The sequence below is a fragment of the Motacilla alba genome, chromosome 17 (assembly GCF_015832195.1).
Source record: "Motacilla alba alba isolate MOTALB_02 chromosome 17, Motacilla_alba_V1.0_pri, whole genome shotgun sequence".
Lineage (NCBI taxonomy): Eukaryota > Metazoa > Chordata > Aves > Passeriformes > Motacillidae > Motacilla > Motacilla alba.
In genome coordinates this window covers 4356714-4380329 of record NC_052032.1, presented here as the reverse complement: position 1 = coordinate 4380329, position 23616 = coordinate 4356714, and the positions used below count along the sequence as shown (strand labels likewise).

General features: G+C 46.4%; 1 protein-coding gene across 1 annotated transcript in view; it reads left to right on the top strand.

Annotated features, from left to right (window-relative positions):
- Positions 1-23616, top strand: part of BRINP1 (BMP/retinoic acid inducible neural specific 1) — an 87844-nt gene that overhangs the window by 44507 nt on the left and 19721 nt on the right. Inside the window, exons 3-5 of the mRNA XM_038156352.1 lie at positions 15950-16140; positions 21714-21883; positions 23141-23246. Of these exons, the coding sequence (XP_038012280.1) occupies positions 15950-16140; positions 21714-21883; positions 23141-23246 (467 nt within the window). The remainder of the gene's footprint in view (positions 1-15949; positions 16141-21713; positions 21884-23140; positions 23247-23616) is intronic.

Below are 23616 nucleotides of genomic sequence, written 5' to 3'. Positions count from 1 at the left end.
TCAGAATGTTTCAGATAAGCTTGGCCCAGACTTAAAAAAGGTATTTAAGCACATTGTGTGGGTAAATAACTGCCTAAGTACCAAATTCCTGTAGATTTTAGGGGGCATTAAAAAATCAGGAATTTTTAAACAGGATCTGCTGCAATCTGAAATGAGGCCATCCATAACATAAGCCATGAATTTATTCTCCCTGGTAATAAATCATTAGAAATACACAATGATAAAAGGAGGAATAACAGATACGGCTCATCCAGGGATCTCAAAGCTCTTTGCAGTCATTAGAGTTCTTTAGGATAGTGGAGGAAAAGGCTGGGCTTTGTTTGTTTGTTTGGAATGAATAAATTAATCATTAGTAAAATATTATGCAGTTCATCAGATATATTATTCACTAGCTATTTGTCAAAATAACAGCTCAGTCATATATCATCAGAACTAAACATTTTTAATGTGTGTATATCTAGTCCTGAGGTGATTTTTTCAGTTTTTTGGTGTCTTAGTTATTGACCAGTTAAAGCTCCATTCCCTTGGGAGGCAGAGGTGTGGCAGGTTAGGAGCTCTTGGTGAACTTGGACCATCTCCTTTTGATGTGGTTTTATTCAGGACCTGAATAAAGCAGAATATTGCATCTGGGTTTCCTTTAGGCACTGCCTCAATAGATCAGCCTTAATTCTGATTATCTCTAGTCAATGCTAGTCTACCTCAGGTAGGAAAATCCACCCACTTATTCAAAATCAAACTGTGATCTGACTTCTCTGTGTTCTTGCAGGACCAGTGTCTGAGCCCAACACCAAGGTCCTCATCCCCTCCGAGTTATCTCAACTGTTCAGTGTCTCCCCAGCTCACAGCTGCTGCACAGGAGGCTTTAGAGCTCCCAGCTCACTGCTCCATGTGATAAATCACACAATTTCAGAAATACTGGGGGAGAACAGAGCAGTCTTTTACCAGGTCCCTCCCAGCTCCCTCTCCTGTGCCAGCGAGCTGGACTCCTTCCAGAAGTGCCTCAGCAGAGTGAAGCTACGTGACTGACACTCCCAACTCCCCTTGTCATTCGTGACCAGCATCCCAGAAGGTTGCAGCTCCTTCCAGGCCTTTATTGGAGTCAAACACTGCAGCCTCTCCCCTGGGTTTTATTAGGGAAGCTGGTGCCAAATCACCCAGCTCCCTCCTACTCGATAAAAAATGTTTATAACCCAGTAAATTCTAACATATCAGCAGCTTGTTATGGAAGGAAAAGGTCACTGGGAGAGAAAGGGGAAAAAAAAAAGTTACCCTTCCATTGGAAACGCTGGCTGGGTACAGATGAAGGAGTCAGCACCAGGAAAATATCTTTTGATATGATAAAGTCTCATAATAGAAAATGTTGCTGCAATACAGGCCTCGTTTCTTCAGATAAATATTTAATATAGATCACTAAAGATTAATCGAGTACAGAAAAGTGTCTCTCCTATGGTTGGTGTAAAGAAAACATCTTCTCGTTAATTTATTATGGAGCCTGAAATGAGAAAAATCCTATGGAGAGAAATGCAGGGTACGGTTTCCATAGAGAAGCAGAGCACCACACCAGAATTTATTTAGTGTGTGGGCAGAAGACTTCCCAGAGCCAGCTGCAGCGTGGCATTCGCGTGATAAAAAATCCCAGTGTAGGAAGAAGCCTCCCAGAGACACTCGTCATGTCTGCTCTGAAGCCTGCACATCCTGAAAGGGTGAGGAGCTGTGGGCACTCAGAGCCTGGATGCAGACTGTACAATGGCAGGTGGGACACCCCAGCTGCCTCTCAGGAAAGGGCATGCAGTCCCTTTGGAGTGAGGTGTGCCCCCAGCTCAATGTGAGGAGAGCAGCCCCTCATCCTGGAGGCTCCTTGCTTTAGCCAGGATTCCTGATAACCGTGTCCCTCAATGGCACTGTGGCATTCCACAGGGCTGGGCAGTAAGGAGTTCAGGTGCTGCTGAGGGGTTCCCATCTCCCACAATGCTGGGATGTGCTCAGCCACTTCCTCTGTGATGGGTGAAGGACAGGGTCCCTCTGCTTTCTTCCACCACCCACAGGAACCATCATCCCAACCATTTTGCAGCATTAAATAGGACAGAGACAGAGAATAAATCATAAATAGCAGCAGATACAGTATGAGGGGGAAAATAAGAGTCACAGGCAAGGGAGGAGAGATAAAAGATCCAATTTCAGCTGAGTCTGAAATGGAACAAAGAGTCAATGAGATGGAGAGATACACGAGGGTTGTTCCAGCTGGCCAGTTCCACTGATGTGCTGGTGAAAGCCTCTGGCACCACCAGCATCTTGTGATGAACTTGTGAACAAGGGGGTACCTCTTGTTTTTAGCTGAAGTGGGCAGGAAAATCCAGCAGACCTGTTTGTGCTCAGGAAACAGAGGAGCTCCCTTCTGAAATGTGTATTCTAGAGAGAAGAAACTACTCTGGAGAGGAGGCTGGAACATTTTTCCACCTCTCCAAGAAGCCCATCACACCATGTCTAGTTGTTTCTCCAGAGGTGAAACTTTCTTTTTTTTCTTGATCTTTCTCTGTGGACACATTCCCTGTCTGGGGAACATTTTTTGCCAAGCAGTAGGCAAAATGTGAGTCTGCATGTTTAGCTCTCCCTAGGAGAGAGGCCGAGGGGAGGAAGGTTGAATGCCACCAGTGAGACCCCCTGTGCACGGCTGGGAGGTGAGCAGGGGATGGAGCTGGGAGGAACATGGCAAACCCGTGGCTAGAAGGGATGGCTGCCTCCACTTCTGTGCCATATGCAGCTCCAAGGGTGTCTCCTGGCTGAACTCGCAGGACAACATGAAATCCTAAACCTCGGGGACACTGGGGGTGCTCTCTTTGCAGTCTGCATCTCTCAAGTCTTGACTGCTCCCAGAACCCAAGGAACAGCCAAAATCCTAAATATTTTTTCTGGTTCAATCACAGGCTGTTAGACTCGATACAGGTGCAAATGAACAGCAGCTCTAAGCTGGGACTATCTACAAGAAACACCAACAGATTTTTAATAGCAGTGGGGACTGTTGCAGTCATTTAACATGAAACTATTCTGTGTGTAGAACATTTATTTGTGACATATGGCATGGATCTGCCCAGGAGAATTGCAACAGCTAATTATTAACAGTTATCCCACCCATCCCACCCCCAGGATAACCCAGGGCTGACCAGGGGGCTCTTGTTTTGTCCCCTGCAAGCACCACGACTGCACTGCAGCTCAGTCCCTGTCACCTTGGTCTCTGACTCTGCCTGTCAGGCTCAGCACTCGCGCTGCAGTGAGCCACAGATATAATCTATGGAACACAAATATGATTTTATAATAAGTTTTCTATGCAGCCAGGATAAAATGCCAAACAGAATCAGAAAACAATCAGTCTGTGAAACTCAGCCCTGGTGATGAGTGCGCTGCTGGGCACGGTCCAGTGCCCAGGAAGATTGAGGCTTTAAATACAGGCACCACCTGCCCTTCCAGAGACAGGGAAAAGTGGGGCAAGGAGAGATGGGCAGGGGAGGTGGGAATACCCAGAGCTGTCTCCTGTTGGGGATAAGTTAAACCAGGAACACCATCAGAGCTGCACTAAGACACTTTAGTGTCTCCCTGTACGTGGAGATGGGATTTGGCAGCAGCTGGGCTCTGGCTGTGGCAGTGGAAGGAGCAGGACTGGCGCAGGGACAGATCCTGGTGAGATAAACGTGCACTTGTTGTGGAGGCCTCTGGGTGCTGCTCTTGCACAGAGCCGGATAATTCATTCCTCCCACAGTTTTAGGAGCCTCCCTGCCCTCCATTAGGTTTCCAGGTTGGGAGAAGTTTATATCAGGTTCTTTGCCCTGACAAGGAATATAGTGTGTGGGACCCTGTGTCCGTCCTGCTCTGCACACTGCAGGAGCTGGGGAAGAGAAAAATGGAAAGGAAGGCTGGGAATTGTGTGGAAGGGAAGGAGAAAGATGAAAGCTGGATGCCTTGGTGTGGAGAGAAGTGCTGAAACACATCCCACTGGCTGGAGCATCACTCAACTACTCTGGGGATTTATCCTAGCAGAGAGGGCAGAGCTGTATGCCAAGGATAATGACCTAGCCCAGGGCAAGGAAGCATCTGTTCTCCTGTGCCCCTTCCTCCTGGCACTTGCTCAGGCACTGGGGATTGTGAGGTTTCCAGTCAGTAGGAGAAAAGATCAGGACCTGCTCTCTACCAGACTGCAAAGATATGGCTTTTTATTTTCTGTTCCTCTGGTATTTGTAAGAGTTGGGGGATTCACATTTGCTTTTTTCCTGTCTTCTTTAGGCACTCCAGGCTTGAGTCATATAATTGTATAACTCACAACTTCCATTTAAAAAATAAGAATAGGCTGTCTTTTAGGATTGCGGAGGAAAGCCAGAAAATACAAGTCTTTAAATCTCAAAACACAGAAGGCAAATAAAAAGCATTGCAGATATTGTTGTTTTGCTCAGTAGATAAATATATACATATGCATGTGCTTCTGAATTCTGGGGTTCAGTTCATTCTTTGGGAGCAGAGGCTCAGATGTGCAATAGCACACAATCCCTAACTCAGGTGTCTGTGTGTATCTGGAATTAGAATAGAACTGATAATTTAACTTTGCCCAATCCTCCCCTCCTGAAACAGCCATGAGGGGAGGTTTTTCATGGAATGCCACAATGGTTTGGGTTGGAAGAGCCCTTGAAGATCACCCAGTTTCAATCCTCTGCCACAGGCAGGGATACCTTGGGGTCACTCCTCATCTTCTCTGCAGCATCTGATGCCCTCAGGCTGAATTTTCATCCTCAGAAGGATCCTGTCTTTTAACTCAACACAAATCAAGAAGTCTGCCATGGAAGAGAGCAGCATAGGAGAGAGGGGAAGAGCCAACCCTCCAGGAGTTCCCACCCAGACTCAGCAAAGGATTTCCCCACCACTACGTGGGAGATGACAAGTGCCAGGGGTGGGCATCTGATCCCTCTCGCTTTTGGGCAGGTCCAACATCCTCCCTGTGGCATGACTGCAGCTCACTCCACTGCTTGCACATGGCTTTTGTGTCCTCCATAAAGGGCTGGGATTTGGGAATCTGCGCAGTGGTGATTTTTAACAGCCATATTTCTGACAGAAAGTGAGGAAATGGCCTCAAGTTGCACCAGGGGATGTTTCAGGTATTAGGAATTGTGGAACAGCAGGCATTGGAGGGGCTGCTCAGGAAAGTGGTGGAGTTACCATCCCTGGAAGGTTCAAAAACTGTGTGGATATGGCACTTAAGGACAGGGTTAATGTGGTACCACCACATTGCTGGGTGATTGTTGGACTGCATGGTCTTGGAGGTCTTTACCAAATTCAATGATTTAGTGGTTCTGGCCCTGTTCCTGTTCTCTGCAGCTGATGTGGGGTTGTGTTTGCACATCATCAGCACCCTGAGTGAGGTGTGGAAGCAGAGATGAACTGAGCCCTGGGCAGGGAAACAGAGCAGCAACTTCAGCCATGACCCCACCATCTACTTTAGTCCTTGCTGGTGAAATACTTTGCCCTGTCTCTACATCTGTGTGGATCTTCTTCATGGTTCTGCTATATTCTGGATCTCTTCCTTGGAAAAGTTGTTCATCTCCTGCTGCTTTAGCTTCTCCATCTACAGTGACACATTTGTTTAAAGGTGCTTTGAGATCCACATGTCAAAGTCACAAATAACAGCTAAAGAAAACATGACTCATGATGGGGAAATTGCCAAGCTTGTGCCTGAATAACCAAGTGCCTCAGAGCTTCACAAACAGATCCCAGGAAACAAAAGCATTTGCATTCACAAGTCCCTGTTCACTAGCTAGGACAGGACAAAAATAAAGCTTTTTCTTTATGAAGTGTTGCATAAAAAGCATGGTTATCTTTTCATTGCAGGCCACTTTGCAGCATGCAAAGAGATTGCCTTTCTTCATGAGTTTGTGAATTTTTATTTTATTGCAGTCTTTTTATTTCCTCCATCAAAACATGCCTGAGTTTGAAATGGCATGACTAGGAATGAAAATTAAATACATCAAAACTGATTTTTGTAGAAATGAGATTTTGGAGCAACCAGGGAATATTCAAGGCTTTCTCACAGCTTGTGTTCAGTTTTTTTGCTAAAGAGGGATGTAGTCTGAGGAAATGGGTCACCTTTTTCCTAGAGAAAATTTCTTCAGTTTTACTGTAATTCTGAAATGTCATAGGCTGTTGGGGACTTTTTTTTTCTTTTTTAATCTTGAGCAAAGCACAAATGTCTCTGATTATGTATGACTCGAGTCTTGCTGCAGCTATAGTCTGCAGCCTAATTTTTTTTAGCCCTTAACCTCTTATGCTATTTGCTAGTAATTTCAGACCCAGTCACCATCTGAATCCTATACTGAGAGGGGACATCCTCTGCATACAGCCACTGTGGATATTCCTGCTTGACTATTGAAAAGCAACCCTTGGCCAGTGGCCTGAGTGGAACAGCACGCCTTGGAAACCAAAGGGATGTGGAACCCCAGCTCTGAGGGTGAGGGCACAGAACTGAGGGTCCTGAGGAGGAACCACTGTTTCCTCCTAAACCGACTCAGAGGACGTAATGTCCCAACACTACGGAAATTAAGTGGCAAGGATCAAAGTGGGAGGGAAGTGTGGCTTTATTTTACTACTTTGACACGGTTTTTGTTCACTTGCTCTCTCCTACCTCTGCCATGTACTCCCAGAAGCTTCCTGCAAGGCCCCTTGCAATGGCTGAGATGGTGGAGGGTATGAGGGTAGGAGGATATGGGATAATCCCATCCCCTGTGCCATTCTGAGCCTGGTGGCCATCTGCTGGATCTTTGTGAGCAGGCAGTGCTTAGTCCGCCTGTCCTGTTGCACCCCTGCAAGTTCCCTTCCCTGCAGATCCTCCTTGTGCAGCCTGGAGCATACCTTTCCATCTGAAGGGTGGCAGGACAAGGGCTGGACCCTCCTCACTGCACTTTATCTGGACAAAGCCCTCCTCAGCTGCCCTGCAGTGAAGGATCCCTGGTGGGAACAGGTGACTTTGCCAACTGGTGGCCTTTAGGCATCCCAGCCACCCACAGCTCCTGCCTGGAGTGCTTAGTGGTGTCTCCATCAGCTGAGGATGACTCAGGGCCCAGGGGTGGGCGACAGGGGACACTTTCCCATCCCTGCCTGCTCTGCCCACAAGCCTGGCAGCTGTGCCCAGGTGGCTCTGCCAGGAGCACCTGGAGGGCTCGGCTGGATAGAGGAGGCAGGAGCAGCTTTGTATTTAAGCATCATGTTCTGCTCTTTTTCTTCCCCCTCCTAAATCAGTGAATTTGAGCCTTTGCCAAGTGAGCAGCACAACTGACCGGAGGAGGGGTGATAGCTCCATTTTCTGACAACAGCTCGAGTTTTGAAACATAGCTGCATGCTGTGTTGGAGAAAATTCAGTGCTTTTTCTTGAGAAAAAGGGCAATCAAGGCTAAATTTCTGATATTACTTTCCCAGTATTGACAAACGCCGTGCCTAAGCTGCCGGCGGTGCAGCAGTCGGGTACCCTTACCTGCAACGTGAGGAATTGAGGTTCAAGGGCACATTTCTCAGTTTTTTCATCTGAGCAAACTGTGAATCATGATAAGCACAGAGCAAAGTTTGGGGCTGTGGTGTCACAGGCTGAGGTTATCAGCTTGCTACAGCTAAAATTAGGAAAAAAGCATGTGGTCCACACACACCTCTATCTTCAGGAAATGAAGCAAGTGTAATTTAATGAAGTGATTTGTTCCAAACTGTGTTCTTGTTACAGCCTTTGATTGGTGCTGTTGTGCTCCTAGGAGCACTGGCAGTCTCTGAGTCCACATGGTGAATTTTGGGGCAGGGGAGGCACCGTTTGCTGACAGGGTCCATGGGGTCACAGGGGCTCACCAGGACTTGGCATGGGCCAGTCACCCCTGGGTGATTTGTTATCTGCTCTATAAACTAAACTCTCCTTGCCTGTCTTCCATTGCAAACTTGGTTACAAAAGATTTAAATATTTTCATGTACTACTTAGCCACAGGAGGAGGGACTTAATGGAGGGTGTAATCCTCTAATCTCCTAGAGTCCCAATAAACACATCTCTGTGAAAAGGTCTCGTTTGTTGAGTGGTTTTTTGGTGGATTTATTGTTTGTTTTGGCAATTGGGGTATTTTTGTTGGGTTATTTTTCTGTGTTGTGTTAGTTTTGTTTGGCTTTTTCTTTGTTTTGTTGGAGTTATTTGTAGTTTTTTCTTGTTCCCCCCCAACCAATTGGTACAGCACAAGACTGCATGGTTTGGGGCATTTTTTCTGTCTATGCCACATGTTCCCATACAGCCAAAGCACAGACCAAGGGGAAGAGCAACAGGAGATTCTTCCTTTGTCCTTTGGAGCCTGGTGGAGGAGGAAGTAGTCCCACAGCATTGCTTAATTTCTGCCATAGGACTCTGTTGAATGATTCAAACTCTGATTGTCCTCCCCTTGGTTCAGTCCTACCCAGGTAAACGCCCTTATAGCAATAAAGCTGCTGCAGACAGCACAGCATTTATCAATAGATCAATAGTCAATTTATTTATCTCATTCACCTGCCAGCTGTCATAAGTGAGCCTGTCTAATGCCTGGTTGTTATGCAAAATGCTGTTGGACTTTCAGCTTAGGTGATTTCTTTTTCATACTTTTCTGGAATTAAATTTTTAGGGTTTTTTGTTGTTGGTTTTTTTTTTTTTTCCCCCCTCTCTTTCATGGCAGAGTTTCAGCCTCTGTCTAATTTGGAACTAGTTTAAATCTACAGACTGGAGGTTTTTTAAATAGATTAGGGGGGATGAGTGCCAAACCCTCACAGGAAACTAATTCTTGCAGGTCCTTTGAAAAGCTCAGCTTTGAAGAGTGACTTCTTCATGCTGGCCTAGATAGGGAAGAGGCCAAGCTGCAGAGGGAAGTGCTAAAGGAATATTGCACTGCTCAGCCTGGGGCTGTCTGGCATTTTGAGGGCACAGACTGGAAATGAAATATCACTGACCCTACCATAATCACAGATACCCCGCACAGGCTCATATAAAGCCTGATCTGGCAGAACAAGATAAGCATTACAGTGCTGTTGTCATGCTCAGCCCTGTCCCTTGGCATTGTTTGCAGGATCCAGGGCTCACAGGAGCCTGGAAGAGCCATCATCCTGAGGACTGGAGATAATCAGGACTCTGTGCAGCCAGTGGCTGGGACAATTGGGCTGGAAAAAGGAAAGGCAGGGCAAAACAAAACCCCCAAACCAACAGCTCTGTTGTTGGAGCATCTGGAAGGGCTCTGGAAGATTAAGGGCTAACACAGAACTTGTTTCTTACCTAGACAAGGCCTAAAATCTGTCTGGTTTGGTTCACACTCATTCTGACAGCTACTAATATTTGTCTGCAGCACATACAGACATGCCCAAAAATGTCTCTCTTAATGATGGTGAAGTGCTTGAAAGAAAACAGGGGCAGAGACACCAAAATCCCAGGGAACAGCTCTCTGACATCAGGGAGTCCTGGTGACATCACAGTCCATTGTGTGGGCAATATGCCAAGGAGAGGGCATGACATAATGTTTGTGTCCTGCTGTTTCTGCAGAGCATGCTGCCTTCAGGAAGGCCCATCACCTTTGGATGCAGCTGGTGACTTTCAAGATAAATTTTATTAAAAAAGTAAAGAGCCATGGAGCAGAAAGGAGCTGGTGCCTTGTCCTTGCCCAGTTCCCAGGGAGGGGTGGGGCTGCTCCTGTTGGAGTGTGCACTTGGTGGGATGCTCTGAAGGATGGACATCCAGCACCTGGAGGGGCTGGGCTGTCCTGCTTAGGCTTTGTTCGGTGCCTCTGCTATTTTTTTCCTATTTAAAGCTGTCCTGATCATTTAATACATTTAATTTCTTTTTTTTTTTTTTTTTTTTTTGTTTCAAGCACCAGCCCCCAAGGTCTGTGCTGAACTTGTTTCCTCACTTACATGCTTTGGTTGTCTTGGCCATGTGGAGATGGGGAATTCAATTTGCTCTGATGGCCCCTATTACTGTGGGTCTTCAGGGCAGTCAGGACTTGGTGAAGGGAAGGAGAGATCTTGACTCCATTTCAGAAGGCTGGTTTATTATATTATGATATATATTACATTAAAAAGACCCCACTATAACTATACTACAAAGAACAGAGAGAAAGGAATCATCAGAAGGCGAGACAGGAATAGAAAGGAATGAATAACAAAGTTCTGTGACTCCCAGAGAGTCCGAGAGCTGCTGCCTCCTGGATTGGCCACCAAGCAGAAACATCCCACACTGACCAATCGAGGAAGCACCTGCTGCATTCCACAGTAGCAGATAACAAATTGTTTACACTTGAAGCTGAGGCCCTCTCAGCTTCTCAGGAGAAGAAAATCCTAGCAAAGGGATTTTCATAAAATATCACAACCACAGGCCCCTCTCCCTCAGACTTCCCTCTCTGGGTAGAGATGCTCCTGCCCTTGGATCCTGCTGTCCTTTCTGATGGTGCAGAGTGGGGCCTGCATGATGTACCTATTCCAGCCTCTTGACTTTTCCTCCCTCTTCTGTGTTTTTTCCCTGTTTTTCTGTTTCCCTGGAGGGTCATAGTGCTAATGAGCACTGAGACATTCCTAGTGGCTCCTTCTGCCCTGACATTCTGGCCTTGATGGAAGCTCATTAATGCAGCTTGAAGGGGCAGTGTTTTCTCATCCTCAGCCTATTCAAATAAGGTGTGTCCCCTTGCTGCTACAGGCAGGAAAGCCCTCAATCTGTGCTTGTGCCTCCATGAGGCAGTACTTCACTCCTCATCCCTCTTCCCTCTCACTTGCCTTCCCCCTTCAGCACCTCCTACCCCTTTCAGCCCTTGAAGAAGCTCCTCTGTGTTTTCTCTAGAGGGCAGCTGCTCTGTGCTGGCCTGGAAGCATTTCCTGGCACAGCCCAAATTCCCTTGGGCTCTCAGCCCTGTTGAGACAGAGCCCCAACAAGGGCCTCACCCACTACCCAGACCTTGGGTATCCCACCCCTCAGGGCCACTGACCCTTCCTCCTCCTTGCTGAGAGGTTTCTCACCTTTCCCCGGCCATTCAAAGCTCCCCTGCTGGCAGAAGGTCAGGTCCTTGCTTGGGATTTCTTTCCCCTGAGGGTCAGAAGACTCTGTACTGACCCCAGCTGTACATGGGGTGCCCCCTAATCCCAGTCGAGTCTGGAAAAGAAGTGATGCCCAGGGCAAGATCTCTCTTTTTAAAGTGTCTCAGTGGCTGTAGAGGCCTCAGCTCTGTGTCCCAGGTGGTGGCACAGAGACTGTGGTGCCCCTGCTGGCTCAGAGAAGAGTGAAAGGCAGCCCAGGATGGTTTTGTGAGGAAAGGTTCCAGTACTCTTTTGCACCCATTATCCACAAATCCAAGGCCTTGGTAAATCCTCCCAAAGTCCACAGGTGGAAGGATTCAGTGGTGACAAACAGACAAGAGTATTGTTTACCTAACCCAGCACCCTGAATTCATTTTGGCTGATTTTCTGCTTCTGCAGAAAATGCAATTAAATCTAGAGTTGAAAGCTAATAGAAAACCTGTTCTTGGAGGTGTTTCTTCAGAGACTTTAGGAGTTTCAGGCTGGAACATTCCCTAAGGCCAGATCTATGCTGTTCCCTGCAAATATATTTTTTTTATGACCTCAGTAATTCTAAATTATTTCAGTAGCCATATCTATTAATGTTAAGTCTATTTTCCAAAACTGTACCATAATCTTGGCCTCGGGTGCATCTTGCAGCAGAGGGTTCTGCAGGTTGCATGGAAGATAGCTGGAATTAGAAGTTTGCTTTCCATGTAAAATGTTGGAATTCAGTCAGCCAAGTTTAAAATATATTTTTTGGACATTAAAAAGCAAGCTTAACACGGCCATACCATTTGCTTGACTACTGAGGTTGGAGCAGATGACCCCACTGGTGTTCCCTTCCTTTGATTCCAATCCCAATGAATCAACAGCACACAAAGAAATAAAACAGCCAAATGCTATGTAAAACCTATAAAAAATCTTGAAAAATGTCACTAAGTAAATTCAAATAATGCATAACTTAGAGGGAATCGCAACTGGTTCATGGATATTCTATGAGCAGAAGATAAACATCTAAGTTAGTTGCATAAATTATTCATCATAACATATTTGCTCAGCTTTTCTTGTCAGCTGGGAAAGCCACACATCCAAGCGCAGGGAGAGCAGAGCAGAACTGGGCTTTCACCTGCTGATGTGCCCTGGGAGCAGGAAGCCCTGGGGAGGGATGGCATCAATAACAATTGGGTGGAAAAGTCTCCTTCACTGTCGTGCTTTAGAGGTGGATTCTGCTCAGGGTTCATCTGCTGCATGACTGGAGACTGGGATTGTCCCTTGGCAGCAAGGAACAGGCTGGAGATATGACAGTGATTCCTTTTAAACTCCTGCTTTTGCCTCCCGCCAGTGGTGTCAAAGGGTGATGTTGGACCTGATGTAAAAAATGAACCCACTTTCCCTTTGGACACTTGTTTATCCAAATGTCATTCTCCTCTCCTGCCTCCATTGCCCATCGCTTCCCAGTTTGCCCTGCCCATCTCCACACCCTGAAAGGAGGCACTCCCAGGCTCTGGGTGCTGATAAATCATGGAATCCTGGAGTGGTTTGAGTCAGAAGGGACCTTAAAGCTCATTTTGTTCCACCCCCTGCCATGGCAGGGACACCTTCCACTGTCCCAGGCTGCTCCAAGCCCTGTCCATGGACACTGCCAGGGATCCAGGGGCAGCCACAGCTTCCCTGAAGGAGAACAGGGATCAATACCTGACCAGCTGCACATTTCAACTCTTTGCTGCTAAATTATCTATTGCAAAGCAGCAAAACCAACCTCTCTGTACTTTATTGGGAGCATGAAACATTCCCTCAGCCCTTTCTGAAAATGTGCTGGCTCTGGAGCGCTCTGGTCCCCCCTGACTTTATGGAAACTGCAGGAAGCAGGAATGTGAATGTGTGCTTGAGTTTTACAGGAAGCAATAATTGTCTCTTTGGAGGGGAAGCACAGATGGCATTCTTCCTATGCTTGCTAGTTATGATCTTTCTGATGGAACATGGGTGTGTCTATTTATTATAAAACCTTGCCTGTCTTTGAGCATTCAGCTCTGCCTCTTCCCATGCAGTGCAACTGCTGAAGGGACCATTCCTTCCTCAGAGGGGATTTCCTTGTGGAGCGAGGTCTGGGATTGGAACTCTAATCTGGGATGATTGGAGAAACCTCTCTGTGGTGTCAGAGAGAAACTGTTTGTCTTTGCTTTTAAAGTTTTGTCTATCATTAAAATAAACTTTTACACAATTCTGGGACAGCAGAGAACACCCTCTGCTCCACAAAGGGAACACATTGGTGATGTATTTGTTATCTGCAGACAACTTGAGAGCAAATGATCTGTTTCGATCACTCCTTGTGTTAAGAACCTGTTGTATGGGGGTGTTTTTGCCTTTTGCCTGAGTTTATTCTAGGAAGGATGGATGTTTCTTCAGATTGCAAGGTTTGACACTAATGACTCTTGTAATGTAGTAGGAGGTGTGTTTTGTTTTGGCATTTTCACTTGGCTTGTGAAAGCAAGGAACTACAGAGGGGGCATTAGCTCAGGTGTAAGGAGATATTTTGAAGTAAATAGCTGGCACTTTGCTATTTTGATGAATGTAACTGCTGTCAGGCAGCATGGAGTGTTGTGAAGGGGCACAATCAAAATAAATACCTGCATAATTACATTAAGTCAAATAACCTAACGTATGCAGAGTGGACTGAGTATAGAATCAACCTGGGCAGAAAAAAAATCTGGTTTGTGATCCTGGCTTGGCAGCTGAGTCTCTGAATGTGCCTGTGTGTCAGGGTCTCTGCCAGCCAGGTGGGGTTGTTGTGCTGGGAGGACACTCCCTGATGGGAAGTGCTGCCTCAGGGCCAGGGGTTGTCATTCCTGGTTTGGATTGGGTGTTATGGATTATTCCACAGAAGCCACAGTGACAGATTTTAACCCAGGATCCTATCGGGAGTGCCAAGTCTGCCTGAAGGTTTCCAGTTAGCCTTTGCTGAGTTACAGTGTGAGCTGGGTGCCTGCAGAGAGGACCCCTGCCCCAGTTCATGCCTCAGAATTATTCCTGTGCCGTCTAATCACCCAATCCTCAAATCCAACCCCAAATCCTTAATTCTGATCATGGTCCCCTAAGTTATTGTTCTTACTGGGGCTGGCCTTCTTCTGAAGTGACTTCATTCTCTTGGAAGAGTCTCCTTGGTCCTTATCTTCATTCCACTTGTTTCTGCTGAATTCAGCTCGTTCCTCGTTAGCAGCACTAATTTTCTCAAAGAAGTTTGCTCTTGGTCAGCTCTTGCACATGAGGGCTTCCTCTGCTTTAGCTGCTACTGCTGAGCCACACTAATGCTAAACAAGATTCTTCCCAGAGAACACCATCATTAAATTTCTTCTGTAACACTGGGTTGAAGTTAATTTTTTTCCATAGAGGCTGGTATGGGGCTGTGCTTTGGATTTTGCTGGAAACAGTGCTGATAGCACAGGTGTGTTGCTGAGCAGAGTTTACACAGGTCAGGGCTCTTCTGCCTCTCATCCCACCCCACCAGTGCCGAGGTTGGGATGCACAAGGAGCTGTGGGGGCACCAAGCCTGGATAGCTGACCCCAGGGATATCCCACACCACATCATGCTCAGCTTGTAGGGCTGAGGAAGGAGGAGGAAAGGGGGATGTGCAGTGTGAGGAAGTCTGTCTTCTCCAGTCACTCTGATGGAGTCCTGGAGATGGCTGAACTCCAGACTGTGATGGGAAGTGGGGAATGAACTCCTTGTTTTGCTTTGCTTGCCTCTGCAGCTTTTGCTTCATCTGCTGAACTGTTTATCTCAACTCATGAGTTCTCTCACTTTCACCCCTCTGACTCTTCCTCTCTAGGAGGAGTGAGTGGCTGCGTGGGGCTGAGCTGCCAGCTGGGATTAAACCACAACACCTATAATCTAAATAAAATATTTGTCTTCAGCCCAAGTTACAGGAATAGGTGGATGAAAAGTGACAGAGAAGCCTGTGAGCTGATGGTCTGGGAGATAGCTTAAGATAGAGCAGGTGCATTGTAGGAGAATGGGTATAAATAACATCCTCTCCTTTAAGGAAGGCTTTGCTCAATATTTTTTGAAAGACATTAATAGGTTTCTCATTTTTCAGGTGCTCAGCTGGTTATGTTTCGAGGCCTGATTTTTAGATTGCAGGTGTGCAAGCTTTTCTCTAGGTATTTCCCTCTGTGTCGTTTCAAAATGGATACCTGCAATAAAGAACTGCTTTTGCAAACATTAACTTTATTTTTTTCCCAGTAGCTCTCAGTTTAAAAGCATGGATTTGAGAATCACTTTGTTGTTTTTTTTTTCTAAAATATGAACAAAACCTCCTGTTTCATTCCTGGACTCTGCTTATATCTGAATCTATCCTTTTACAGTGTTTATTTCAAAAACTGTTTTCCAAAATGCTCTTTTGCCATATTCATGGTGCTGAAAGATGAAGATGTTTGGAGAAAATGTATTTTCTTCAGCTTTGCTTTGCAAAAGTGTGCTAGGAAGGCTTGTAGGCATTAGAGATATAACAATGATCAGTTTAAGCTAGATCTGTGGTTGAGACCATTTGCTGACAGAGACCAGAATTTGCTGCTTTATGGAGAAGTGAAAGACCCCAAAGTGTGGGAGGGTGAAAGGACCAGCCTGCTTTTATTTATCACCTCTGGTGACTCCAAGGGCACCTCCTCACCAGCCTGATCCTTGTAGTGTATGGTTATTGTGCAGTAATGTCTCACTTTTCCTCTTCTCCTCCCCTTCCCCTCTGTCCAGCCTTGTGACCTCACGTGTTTGTCCACATGGGGGTGTCCAACAGGATTGGCCCCTTCTCCATGCTCCTTTCCTCCCCCTGGTGACTCTCCCTGCCCCTCCAGACTGGGAGCCTGACCCCTGTTGTGTTCCTGTGTTGTGGCACAGGGAGTTTGCCCGTTGGAAGGTGAGGAACACAGCCATCGAGAGGAGGGACCTGCTCCACAACCCGCTGCCCCTGATGCCTGAGTTCCAGAGGAGCATCCGCCTGCTGGGCAGGAGACCCACCACGCAGCAGTTCATTGACACCATCATCAAAAAGTACGGCACCCACCTCCTCATCTCTGCCACCCTGGGAGGTAGGTGGCACCTGGGCTGGCTCTGGGGGGTGGGGAAGGCACTGGGCAGGGCTGGAAGTGTGTCCAGTTTGGCATGGAGCTCCTGGGGTGAGCCCAGCAGGGGCTGTGGCAGTGGTGAGGGGAGCAGGGCATCTGTCCCTCTAGGACACAAAATAAAACGATGTGGACGCTGGGGTCTCCGAGGTAAAAAAGAGGGAAGTTTAATTCCTGACTCCAACATTTATAGATTTCCAGAAGTGACAGTGGATTGGAGGGTGACAGTGTCACCTCTCCAACGACACTGGACAAACCAACAGTCTACCCAATTTCTCCTCCTCCATGAAAGAATGCAAAACAATAAGTTATTTACATAAAGTGTGTGAGAAAGTGTGTTATAAGAATGTAAACATCAGAAGGCCTAGAAGAACTTAAAATTAAAAAAAGGGTGACAAACATCTGTTGTGAGGGAAAGCTAAGGGAGCTGGGGCTGTTCAGTCTCCAGAAGAGATGACTGAGAGGAGACCTCATTAATGAGTATAATTATCTAAAGGGGGTGCCTAGAGCATGGATCAGGCTCATCTTGGTGGTGCCAGCCACAAGGACAAGAGGAACAGGCAGAAACTGATGCCCTGGAAGTTCCAGCTGAACGTGAGGAAGAATTTCTCGAGAGCATTGGAACAGATTGCCCAGAGAGGGTGTGGAGTCTCCTCACAGAAGATATTCCAGAACCAGGTGGATGCAGTTCTGTGCCATGTGCTCTGGGATGATGCTGTAGAGCAGGGAGGCTGGACCAAAGCCAGGCTGCAGCTCCCCCTCCCAAAGCCCACCTGTGTCCCCAAAGAGCCTTTGCAAATGAATTCAGAGTGTGAGGTCGGAGTTGTGCCCCTGTGCTGCTCTGACCACCGCGTGTGTCCGGAGAAGCACGTCCCTCAGCTGGGGGACTGTCCTGCCAGCCCTGCCCGACTGCCCTCAGCTTCACAACAGAACGTGTTCATCCCTCTTTTTCACAGGATGAAAACAAATGCAGGGGGAAAAACATCCTTTCTTGCTGGAACTGGAGGAATTTTAAAGAGCTCCAGGAAAAGGGAGTTCAAGGAGTTGGGCAGGGAGCGTGAACAGAGGGGAAGAGATGGCCAGAAGGCTGAATGCATTAACATGGAGCAGACTTCTGGAAAAACAGCAGTTCAGTAAAATTCAAAATGTGTATGCAAGGGCTGCAGAGAGGTCTGTGTGTGCACAGAATGTGTCAGGGATGACATCAGAGAGAGCCCTGTAGGGCCATGATCTCCTGAGCAGGCGCTGCTGGTGGTGCTGCAGGAACATTTTGAGTAGCTACTGTTGAACACTGGAGGGGTGAAAATCAGCAGCTCCTATTGATGTTTACTCCTGGTTCTTTTTTCCACTCTGTATTATTTTCATGGTTCTTTTCTCCCTTTGGGGTGTGCCTTTCTTTCATTTAAATACTTTTCTTCCAAGAACAACTGTCTGTGAGAAGGATTCTGCAGTGGTAAAGGCTCAATTTTACTTCAAAATTTGTTGTTGTTGCTTCTTCTAACGTATCTCACCTCCAGCCTTGCCACATTGCTGTGTTTGTAGTGAACTTTGAGGAATTTCTGGCCATCTGTCTGTTCCCAGAGCATTCTGCAGACACTGGGATGAGATTAGATGCATGCACATGATTCATGCACAAATTAGGTGGTAGGTAAATTGGCAGAGCTCCCCTGAAGTCCAATGGCCTCTGGTGTGGTGATGTCCTTCAAAGATCCTTGGGCTGCTCTTCCAGTCCAGGCACCCAAACAAGTCCACTCCATCAGCAAGAAATGTGAGAGAAAGGAGGTTTCCAAGCATCGAAGAGCACAAGTGACTGCTTTCTTCAGGCCTTAATGAAGTCTGGGTAAAGATAAACTGTTTTTTATTGAGGAATTCACTTTTCAAGACCGTGTTTTACAGAGCCTAAGACAGCCAAGTAGAGATTTTCTCTCTTTTTTTTTTTTTTGCTGGTTTACTTTTTTTCCATTGACATTTCTCCTTTTCTTGCCACTCACATCCATGAAAATTCAAAATAAGAAAGACCTTTGATGGTAAAATATATTTTTAATTTTGCCTGGCTGAGGTTGTAAATTATTCACAGGGGCTTGTTTCTTCTCCTGATTTTACAACACAACAACTTTAAATATGCAGAGACTTGTAATGAGAACTGGTGTTGGAGGGGAGCACTAAACACCCCACCAGCCCTGAGCGTGGTGAGCAATGGTAGGGAGAAAAAGAGGATTTATCTTGGCAATGGCAGTCCCAGGGAACATGTAGATGGAGCTGGATATGCATTATGCACGGAGGACATGCTCTAATCACAGTTTGGGGGCTAAACAAGAGCTCTGGGACATAAAAGCAGACATGTCCTGGCTCTCCCAGGACCTGGTGTCTCCCCAGCAGAGCTACAAGCAGTTGTGCCCTGGGTTAAGGCTGTTTGTAGCTCAGCCTGGTGTCTGAGGAGGTGGCAGATAGTGACAAGCACACAGGGAATTGGCTGGCTTTGAAACGCCAGCTGCTGCACGGCCCCCAGGAGGGTGGGACCTGAACGCAGCAATTTTCACACCTGAGGAACAGCTCTGGTGCCTTTCAGCCTACAGAGCAGCCAGCAAAAACCCAGCTCTGCTCCAGTCTGCTCCTGACAAAAGCACTGGTGAAGGGTCACTTTGAGGGCATCCACGCTCTGGGATGGAGCGCACAGAGCTGAGAGCCAATTTTCAGCAAAATCCCTCAAGGAAAAACAACTTTGAACATACCATTCACTTAATTAAAGGAGAAATTAAGACTTAATAATGCAGGAAAATTCTGTTAACCTCTCTTGATCCAAGAGTTGCTTTCCCATGTGACCCCTCCATGGGGATGCTGTGCTTTTCCAGCTCTGCACAGAGCTACACAAAAAAGGTTTCCAACAGCAGTGTCCCTGCTCAGCATCCGTCAATCCTAGGGGCAGCACTGCTCCTTCAGGAAAAAGCATCATCACTCATGGGCTTCTCTGTTTTCTTCCTTTGGAGGAAAAAATGACATTTTTTGTGGGGAAATCACGGATCCCCACTGCCCCAGAGCACAAGTTTCTCCTCTTTGCTGAGTTTCTCAGAGCCTGGTTTGTGTTGTGCAGGGACCAAATCCAAGAGGAGATCTGCTGGTGATCTGACAGCAGTGCTGCTGCCTGATGTGATTCCACCCAGGCTTCCTGCCTGCCCTCTGGCCAAGCATTCCAGCCTCAGCATTCCAGCCTCAGCATTCCTCTAGTGAAAATGAGCCAGCATGGAATGAAAAAGTCCTGATTTTTGTGCCTTTGCTGTTAATATGAGGCATGATTTTTTTTTTCCCAGGAATGTTGTTTTTTTTCCCAGTTATTGGTGCAATTGATGAAGACTTGATGGCTGTGCATCACAGCTAAGGGAAGAATTATCCCAGATCTTCCTTTTCCTGCCACAGCCTCACAAAATGGTGGCAAAACATCCTTTCTCATTTCTCTCTGCTGCATCTCCTTGCAGTTGAATGCTTCTGTTACATGAGAGATCCAGAGCTCCTGGCTCAAAATACACTTTCCCACTGATCCAGCCTTTTCAGTGGCAAATGAGTTGATTCATAAAAACTGCCAAAGTTCCTTCAAATCCCCCTGAAAAACAGAAAGAGATGAAACTTGAAAATGCATTGAGAGTGGTCTGTGCAGTGACAACTGCTCCTCACACTAATCACAGACATTTTATTTATCACCTGTGCCTTGCTGGCTGTTTGCTGTATTCCCCCTTCGTGTCTCATCAGATACAGGGGGTTAAATCCTCTGGAAGATGCATTGACTTTGTTTGTGGGGACAGAGCCTGATGTGGCAGAGCCTTGATCCCTGCCAAGGTCTCCTCACAAGCTCCACACATAAAAAATGGTCATGGTGATAAAGGAAATCAAAGCTGGTCATTTTCCAGGGAAAGTGCTTTTGTGAGAGGTAACAATGATGACATTGTTATTACCACAGCTTTGATAGTGGTGGGAGGCTAGTCTGTTATTTTTAACAAAATATTAAAGACAAAGTTTTACATGCCTAACTTCTCCACTTAGGCCCTGCAAAACTAATTAAAAGATTTCAACTGATCAATTCTTTTGATGAAAAGTACCTTCTTTCCACAAAAAAAAAAAAAAGTCCATTTTTCATCTCAAAGCCAAAGGCTGAATACTCAACACCACTATTGCTTGAAAAACTGAAATCTAATAAAAATATTTTGATTTTCCGCCAGAATATTTTTGGTTTGTTTTCAGGCATTTGGCTTTCAGATAAAAGCTGGAAAATTTCCAGAGAAAGTGAGGGGGAGGGCTTACTGGGATTTTGGCTTATTTTTTTCATATATGCAATAAAAGAAATAATTTGGATGAATCAAATTATTTTAGCTAATAAGAATTTTAAAGAAAACTAAGTCCTTGCTCTCTTAAAAAAATATGCAAAGATGATGAAGAGCGAAATATTTTTTGGCCTTGAAAGCAGTGGTACATATTTTTTGGACCATGCTATCACTGCCAGAGGCAGTGTATTCATCAGTGGTTCATCTATCAAATGAGAACAAGCACCATTCTTCTCATTAAGAGAGTTATGTAGAAATGGCACATTCCTCCTCTAGTTGTGTCTTCCCTTCATTTATTAAATCCAGGTTTCACATGTTAAGGATGCAGGATGGCATTCCACCTTTTAAGACCTCTCACAATGCCCGCCTTATGTTGAGAATGAACAGGATTTTAATGTGTCTCACCCAGAACAAATTGAATTATTAGGTAAATAGGTAAATTAGGTAAATAGTCCTTCTCAGCCGCACGTCCTTTTCAGACGTGTTTTGTTACATTCAGGTCTCTGCTGATGTTTATCAGTTCTTAACCGGTTCTCTCCCAGATTCTCTGTGGTTTCATTTCAAAATCACCTGCTTTCATTCATTATCTTGTACAGTGTTTTCACTCTCTGCTTATATTCCCTGGATGAGTCTCTGGGAGAGGAAAGAAGGCAGCAAGGGTGCTTAGTTCAAATTAACTTTATTATTTGCTCTTTCCTCTGATTAATTCTCTTTACTCATCCTCTTTCCCGTCCCTTTTTGCAAGGCCACTGGGAGCTGAAGAGGTCCAAGTAACATTTGCTTGTCCACTGTACCTACCTGCACACTGTGTCCTGCATGCAATCATCATCCATTCCTTCTAGAAGTTGCGTCAGACAGACTTGCACAAAGTGAGATCTTCTCCTGTCAGGCGTGCATCATCCTAGAGGCACTGCCTAGAGTGCCTCAGGTGGGACAGATGGGCTGAATCTTTCGTGGCAAAGCTCTGCTGGCAAAAAAATGTCCAAAATGTTGTCTGCTCAATTCAGTGGAGCTGCTTTACTTGTCTGGTGGACTTGGCCTTGCTGTCTGAATGGAGGAGGAGGCTTCTCTATGTCCCCCTGGGGTGCTGGTGAGGAAGGGTGGATTCCTCCAAGAGTGCTCTAGGTGTCGGACTTTTCTTTCTTTAGGTGCAGAAGATGACACCATTTGCTCCTGTTAAGGTGGCCCTGCCTGGCAGCCTGAAATCTCCTTTTGTCTCTGCTGCAGGAGAGGAGGCCTTGACCATGTACATGGACAAAAGCCGCCTCGACAGAAAGTCAGGAAACGCCACCCAGAGCGTTGAAGCTTTGCACCAGCTCGCCTCCTCCTACTTTGTAGATCGTGATGGCACCATGAGGAGACTCCATGAGATCCAGATCTCTACCGGAGCAATCAAGGTACCACATACTGCCTTAGGAAGAGGAAAAAGATTGTCTGCCTTGTGTGGATTCTCTAGGGATTCGGGGCAGGACTTTGCCAGTCTGATGTCTTCTTTGAGCACAAGTTGTTTTGTTCCCAGGGTTAGGTTTTATCTCATTCAATTGAAGAATTGATTTCCCTGGGGTCACTAATGTCTGGAAAGAGGTGGGCATTCAGTGTGGTGGTTGTGTAGGACAGGAGACTTTCACTAAGTGTGACAGTGACTTCTGGAAGGGAGAGAGGGAGCAGAGGACCCAGATCAGTGATGGAGGTTGGAAGAAAAAGGCAGGTTTGTGAAATGAACAACTCTGTGCCATCTAGGAGTGTTTGTCTCCTGGGGGTGTAGGGCTGCAAAATATCTCTCAGCTGAATTTGCTACAAGAAATGGTGAAAAACTCAGTGTGGCATTACTGAGGCATCTGGAATGAAACGGACTGAGAGACAGCTTGGGGGTTGCAGCAGGAAGGAAGGGAAGCTGCTCAGAGAATACAAAACAGGGAAAATGGCTCTGCAAAGGCTGCCTTCTCTGAAAGCAATCATCCTACACTGGGCAGGGATTTTATTGTTGCTGAGTTCACTCCAGGGAAGGTGATGTGGATGGAGTCGTCATTGTTAGCCATTTCTGAAAGGTTTCAGCTCTCGTTATTGTTCTGTGCTGTCTCATGGCTGAGGCTGTTCCCTTCTGGATGGGAAATTGTATTGAGATATTGAAACAGTGACAGCAGATAATCACCCGTGGTGAATTCCAGAAGGGCAGGAAACCAACAGCAGCAGCACTGCAGGTCATCTGTGCCTCCATCCATCCTCAGCACAGGGCTGCTGTTCACATCTGTTGTGGGAGCACCAGGCACCACTGTGGGCTGGCAATCCATCTCTGTTCCTTGCTTTCCAATAAGAGAAGCCAGGGAATAATTCCTCTACAGGCTTCTGATGTTCTCCAATGGAGAGCCTCTGTGAGAAACATCAATCTGCAGGATCCCATTGCCAAGCCCAGAATAACCTGAGGTACCCTAAAGAAAGCAGCCACGATTGATTCTGATTTTTCAGTTTGTGACTGCACCAAACATTAGCAGGGTTTGTGCAGGGTGGGGCATCTTTTCCCAACTAGGGAAGATGTGTTTTGGGTTATATCAGCTTGTGACAAGGAGTTCTTGAATTAAAAGATTTAAAAAGCCTGGGGAAGGTGTAATGCTGCAGTCAAAGGGAACATTCTCTCTTTTCTACATCCTCTGTAGGTAACAGAAACTCGGACTGGCCCCCTGGGCTGTAACAGCTATGACAATCTGGACTCTGTGAGTTCTGTCCTTCTGCAAAGCACTGAGAGCAAACTCCACCTGCAAGGTAGGGCCCAGGAACCAGGGAAGGGGTGGAAATGGGAGAGGAGTGCTTTTTTTCTGAGCCTTTTCCCCTCTTCTCTTTGCTGTGATTCTGCTGTGTCTGGAAGTTCCCTGCAGTTTATGGTGGCTTCACATGAGGCTCAGCTGAGCAGAGCTCGGGCTGACCCCAATGAAGTGTCTGTCTCTGCCACTGAATTTTGATGGACTTCTGTGTATGATACACACACCAACATTAAAAAAAAAAAAGTGACCTCTTCCATCAGTATTGAAGGAGAATTCTGCCCACGTCTCTCTGTCCCTCCCAAACTGCTGATTTGTGTAAGAGGTTTGCAGATCAGCTTTCAGGACTCTCTAATGACCATAATCTTTGGGAA